At 42.7% G+C, this 6,000-nt stretch overlaps 1 protein-coding gene across 1 annotated transcript; it reads right to left on the reverse strand.

Moving 5' to 3' along the window:
- Positions 1-709: 709 nt before the first annotated feature.
- Positions 710-2,517, reverse strand: LOC102699848 (probable galacturonosyltransferase-like 2). Its single transcript, XM_015833243.2, has one exon. It carries the CDS (start codon positions 2,249-2,251, stop codon positions 1,127-1,129), a length of 1,125 nt encoding a protein of 374 aa, XP_015688729.2. The 5' UTR covers positions 2,252-2,517; the 3' UTR covers positions 710-1,126.
- Between the last annotated feature and the right edge of the window lie 3,483 nt (positions 2,518-6,000).

The raw sequence follows: 6,000 nt of genomic DNA on the forward strand, positions 1-6,000 counted from the left end.
TCTCCGTGAACTGTAATGGGAATTTTTAAACTGAAGTGAACTGTATTACTGATTTTGTGGAGATCTAGGTGGAGTTAGTTGAAGGATTAGTACAAAATTTTGTATTATTAGTTAGTCTGTTGAGAGGTCCCTATCTTCTCCTTCGACTTTCTGATATAAAAGTTAATCTTAACAAACTTATATTATTATTGTTTCAACTTATATTATTATTGTTTCTTTGGCTGTCTTTGCAGCTGTAGGTGCGCAATCCATCTGTAAAGATCCTCTAATAGTATATAATGCTCTTTACTCCACTCAAAATGCTCTTTGCTACGTGTATGCGAAGAAACACAAGGTACCAACTCCCAGGTCGCAACATAGAAGCCATCACTACTTCAGACTCTAGAGAAATAAAACCTTCAACATGATTCAGACCCAAACAGAAACTTAGAGCATACAGCCAGGGCACAAACATACATCTGGCATTGCAAAGAACTGAAGAATCAGCAATACACTAGGCCATTCTTGATTACACCATTGTGTATGGACATAACAGATTAGATCATTTTGTATGGATACAATAAGATACATAACAGCAGCAAAATATTAAACCATTGGATCAACATAGATGGCAAAATAGAGGCCGCAAGGGATTGAGGCATTGAGTCATCCTGATCTCTGGACGAGTGATAGATGCAACAGAAGTCTTTCGGCTCCGACACAAGAATAAGATCAATTCATGTTGATTCAAATCAATTCAATCAATATTATGCAAGTTCAGCGAGCAAACATGTGAATTCTGAACGAACTGACAAAAAAATGAAACCTTTATCCTATCCAAGAATTATACACCACCAATCAAGTAATTCCAACCCCCAAAGTCACCACCTCCAAAGCCTAACGAATCAATCTGAATTGTACCGCAAATGAACAAGAATTTGCTTCATCTGTTCTCCATTTCCCTCTCTGTGCGCCACTGCAATGTGCCGCCCCTCCCCTTCACTGTCCTGTACAGCCGAAGGCGGCAGCTGGCTTGTGGTGGCAGCTGTGATTGCAGTGGCAATGAATTGCAAAGCAATTACATTACCACACACAACTCCACAAGGCAACCTCAATGAAAGAATTATTGTGTATACTCATTAGCTGTCTACCAAGAAAATGCGGCCGCAGGCAATGCCGATGATGACAATGCGGTCCGAGATGGCACTGATGCTGAAGATGAATCACCCTCTGCAATGTAGAGGTCGTATGATTTCCAAGTGTGGTCGAGCGGGCAAGGCTTGCCGGCGTCGAGCCGGTCCCATGGCTTGCCCTTCCCGGACCAGTGCATAAGGCTGACAGGGCCCTTGTGGAGCGGGCGGCAGCTGCCGAGGACGTTGTCACCGCCCAATCCGTGTTGGTTCCAGCGATGGTCGACAGCCTCCACCTCACCGGCGAATACCAGCAAGAACGGGGGCAGCGACCCAAGCTCGTAGATTCGTTTCTCCTTCTGCATCTCCATCCACAGCTCGATGCGGCGACGATAGTTGCCAACGCGCCATCGCCGGAGGTCGATGACCATGACACCGGTGTTGAAGTAGCAGGGCGCGCGGCGGCGTCCGGCGAAGACGCGGTCACCGAGCTGCGGGTCAGACCAGAAGGTCTCGGTGAAGTACCGGGAGAAGTTGGCGTGGCAGTACTCGGGCGCGGCCACCACGGCGGCGGCGGGCAGGCGCGTCTCCCAGAGGCGCCGCACGTCGTCAACGGCGAGCACGTCGGAGTCGAGGTATATCGCCCGCGGCACGCACTTGGGGAGCAGGTCGGCGAGGTAGTTCCTCGCGTAGTTGAGCGGCGCCTCGAGCGCGGCGCGCACGGACGCGGAGATGAGCCCGGTGACCGCGTCAGCGCGGAACGGGTAGATCTCGAACCGCAGCGACGGGAACGACGCGGCCACGGCGCTCCTCAGCTCCTCCACCCCCGGCGCGCCGCCGCCGCCGCCGTCCGCCGCCAAGAAGTGGAAGAATATCGACTCCGGGCACGACGCGTGCTTCAGCAGCGAGTAGATGGCCGCCATGGACCCCCTCAGGTAGTGCGCGTCGAGCGTCATCGCGATGTGCACCAGCCCCGGGTCGCACACCCCCGCCCCCGCCACCGCCGCCGGGCACCCCTCCCCGTTCCGGTACTCCGGCGCCTCCGCAAACCTCGGCAGTGGCGCCGCCCCAACGCCCCCCGCCACCAACGCCACCACCCCCACCACCACCAATCCGGCCCACATCGCCGGACAGCCCCTCATATCCGCCGCCGGCAACGCCTCCCCCGCTCCTCGATTCCCCTCCTCCCCCTCTCTCTCGGGGAGGTCGGGTCGGGTTGGGTTGGGTTCTTCCTCCCCCCTCCCCTCTTCGTGTGCGCCGCGCGGCCGCGACGGCGTATGTATTCGCCGTGCGGGTGGGTGGCGAGCGATCGATCGATCGAATCAGCCGGGCTGTTTTTCGGGGGACATTTATACATGTGGCGCTACCAATAAAAACCCCCCGTGTTGTTGCTGTAGCATCGCCTGGGTCCCGCGCCGCGGGGCTCGCTTTGCTTACGCGTTAAATCTCCCCGGCGTGCTTACCGAGCGGGTTGTTTATTTCGTTAGGGCTTAAAAATGGATTAGGGAATAGGGATTATTACTGCTTGGTTGCTCTGTTCCTTTTTATCGCGTCATTCTCGGTGACGCGTACACCGGCTCTCTCGCTCGGCTTCGGCCATCTTCTGGTTAGCAGCAGGAGCGAGGCGAAGCAACAGCGACCATGGCTGATCACATGTGGCCGCACCCGTGACAGTGTTAATGCATTCAGATTTGCCAAGTGGGCGACGCTGCGACGCCGCACAGAAAGAAGAAAATGATACTCTTCCCTCTGTGTTTTAATACATTTATATGTTTAATCATTTGTAAATTTCAAAAACCTAATTTTATTTATTTTGTTATAATTTTGTTTTATTACAAAATATATTTAATCATAAGTTATATTTTTCATATATTTGCCAAAAAATAAATAATACAAATGTTTAAACGCGTGTGGTCTTATCTTTTTCATTTTTGCTAATACTTACAAAACAAAGTTTGAATTCTCAACTTAAATTTAGAGCTGATTTTAGATTTTATTATCGTATTTTTTGGCTTTTATTTTTAGCAACTAAGAACACATATATAAATGTTTTATTTATAAATTATTTTTTTACAAATATGTTATTTGATTTTATTAAAAAACAAAATATGAGGATCGTGATAAAAAAATTAACAACGTTATCTACCCAAATATACCGATGGAGTATGTACATATGGATGATTAAGATGCTAATCATGTTACGAATAGTCATGTGACAGCTACGAGGCACAACTATATTATATAGCCGTGTAGGCAGGATATTGGATGTTAATTCACGATGAATTTTGCAGTGTAAGCTTCATTATGGCTCGATACCGTGTCATTTTGGTGTGACCTAAACTACGTTATCGTATAGATGTTTATCATGCGAGACCTGAATAAACTCCGAGCATACTTTCCTTCACACAAGAATATACGCTTCCTCCAGTTTAAAATAATTTAATTTTAATTTTGAACTATAAATATAAAATTATTTTAGTACCGAAAGAATATTAGATATAGAAACGATTTTACACACAGCTTTCGAGCTAACAATGGTAGCAATTGTTCCTTTATGTTTATCTACAATTGTTCCCCATAAATCTCTCCAAATTTCACCGATATAATGATATTATAATTTTTCTAAATTTATAACGAGTAATACTTAATTTATTTTATGTTAATAACGTTCCTTATTTAATGTTAGCTTATAAACCCACCCAAACATATGTTTCGAACCTTCCTAAAAGACTTTTACAGTTTTAACTAAACACGTAGCTAAATATACATAAGATCTATACTTCTAACTATGGTGACCCAAAAGTTAGGACGAAATTAATAGAAGGTGGTAAAATCCCTAAATTAATTGTATAACTTAAGTTTATAAATTTAAAATTGGATATTGATTTGCCTGTCTGTTTAAATCACAGCCAGTTTTTTGAAAAAAAAAAAGCATGCCGAGGCCTATTTGTTTAAAAGGGAAAACAAAATATCTAATTCATAACAGTTGAATTTATTTAAAAGTTACTTGGTTTGTAGGAATAAAATATAGAAGAAACAAACCAATTTTTTCTTTAAAAGTTGTAGAGAGAAAATATAGGAAAATTTCCCTTCACTTAGACCTCTGGTAAAAATTCCTAAAAATTAATATTATCATACATTCTTATTCCTCTATTTTTTTTATAACTATGAATTAAAATTCCTCCCAACCAAATAAAGCAAATAGGTTTACTTCAGCTATATTCGAATTATTTCTACTAGGCTACAAAACATGTTTCGGCACGACGGGATCAGAGCTTCTCCGTGGAACTGTTTCACGTAAGGGCCAGCGTCGATGACCACCAACTACAGCGCGGGGCCCAGACGGCGCACGCTGTTGGTCCCAGAGAACAGCGACCGCTCTTGTACGCGTATACAGCCTGACCTTGAACGTGGCACCATGTGGTCTGGTTTCACGCCCATGCTTCCTTTCCTTTTTCTCTTGGCTCTTGCCAAATATATAAACGTATTTAGGCCACGTTCAACTGGGGCAACAAGTTAACTTAACCCTCTCGTTTTCCATGTACACGCTTCCCAAACTGCTAAACGATGTATTTTTACGAAAATTTTTTATAAAAAAATTATTTTAAAAAATTATTTTAATATATTTTATATTTTTTAATAATTAATAATTAATTAATCATGTGCTAATCTATTACTATGCTTTCCATGCCGGATAAGTTAACTTATCCACCTCCTTACCGAAAGCAGCCTTAAGATTGTAAAGGAATGCACGCGCTCTGTGCTAAAATTAATCTCTACTAAAACAAATTATTGTTTTAGTAAAGAATTATTTTGAAATAAATAACCACTTTAGAACTTACAGGTAAAGAAACTATATTAAATAGACATGCACAGTTATTGCACATTTTTCCAACCTCATGTAAGATTTCCTTCTAAGTCATTCCCTTCTCAAATTTGTGTTTTCTTTCTCCTATACTCTATTTGAATCGTTATTTCCGTATTCTTCTTGTGTTTACAATTGCATTTTTGTTGATATCATGCATTTTAAATGGGCGGACTCTTGCTAACACACTGACATCCACACAGTAAAGTAATTAAGCAGTCAGCTGATGCTAACTACTCGTTCTATGAATGTAGTACAGCAGTTGTGCGCTTCAACAACCGATATAGATATTCTGGTGACAAGTGCCTCAAAAATTAACCAACTTGTGCAATCAATAGTACTATGATTCTACAATATACGTGTTGAGTGTTTTTTTTGGGGTAAAAATTGCTGGACAGCAAAGGTGCATTTGAATTTTGGAGCTCGGATTTTGATTCCATATATATGAAATGTCAGTTCTTTGTATTCCAAATCAGGGGCTATGACTATTGAAAATATCATCACTGTCGGAGAATCGTAGGCTTGTAGCCAATTTTTGGTCCACAAAATGAGGACCATAATTGAGCAGGCCCCAAAGAGAATAAAATGCATGATATATATTTCTAGGCTCTATTGTTTGTCCATTATTTGACTCTTTCCAGTTTCCCTCAGAAATGTAGCTTCCAAGAAAAGCCTCCATAGTGCAAATGGAATATATGCACATAGCTCATGAATGGCAAATATGAACATCGTGTGATATTGTTATTCCTCAAACCTTTGGACTGCATATTCAGGTCTCATGATTCGCAATATTATTCCATATACAGCGACATGTTTACAGTACAGATTTTGCCGAAAATCCTTCTGATTTACTCCCAATTGAATCTTTTAAATTACCCTCCTAAGCTGGAACCCAACTGTTCTACAAGTTTTTTTTTTTTTTGGCGACGGTAGCAATTAAGTAATTCCATGAGAACCTTACGCATTATTTCAACAATCTGTAACTCAACGCATGACGTCTGCAGCACATCTGTATGGCTTCTCGGC

This window comes from Oryza brachyantha, chromosome 2, assembly GCF_000231095.2.
Source record: "Oryza brachyantha chromosome 2, ObraRS2, whole genome shotgun sequence".
NCBI classification, from domain to species: Eukaryota; Viridiplantae; Streptophyta; class Magnoliopsida; order Poales; family Poaceae; genus Oryza; species Oryza brachyantha.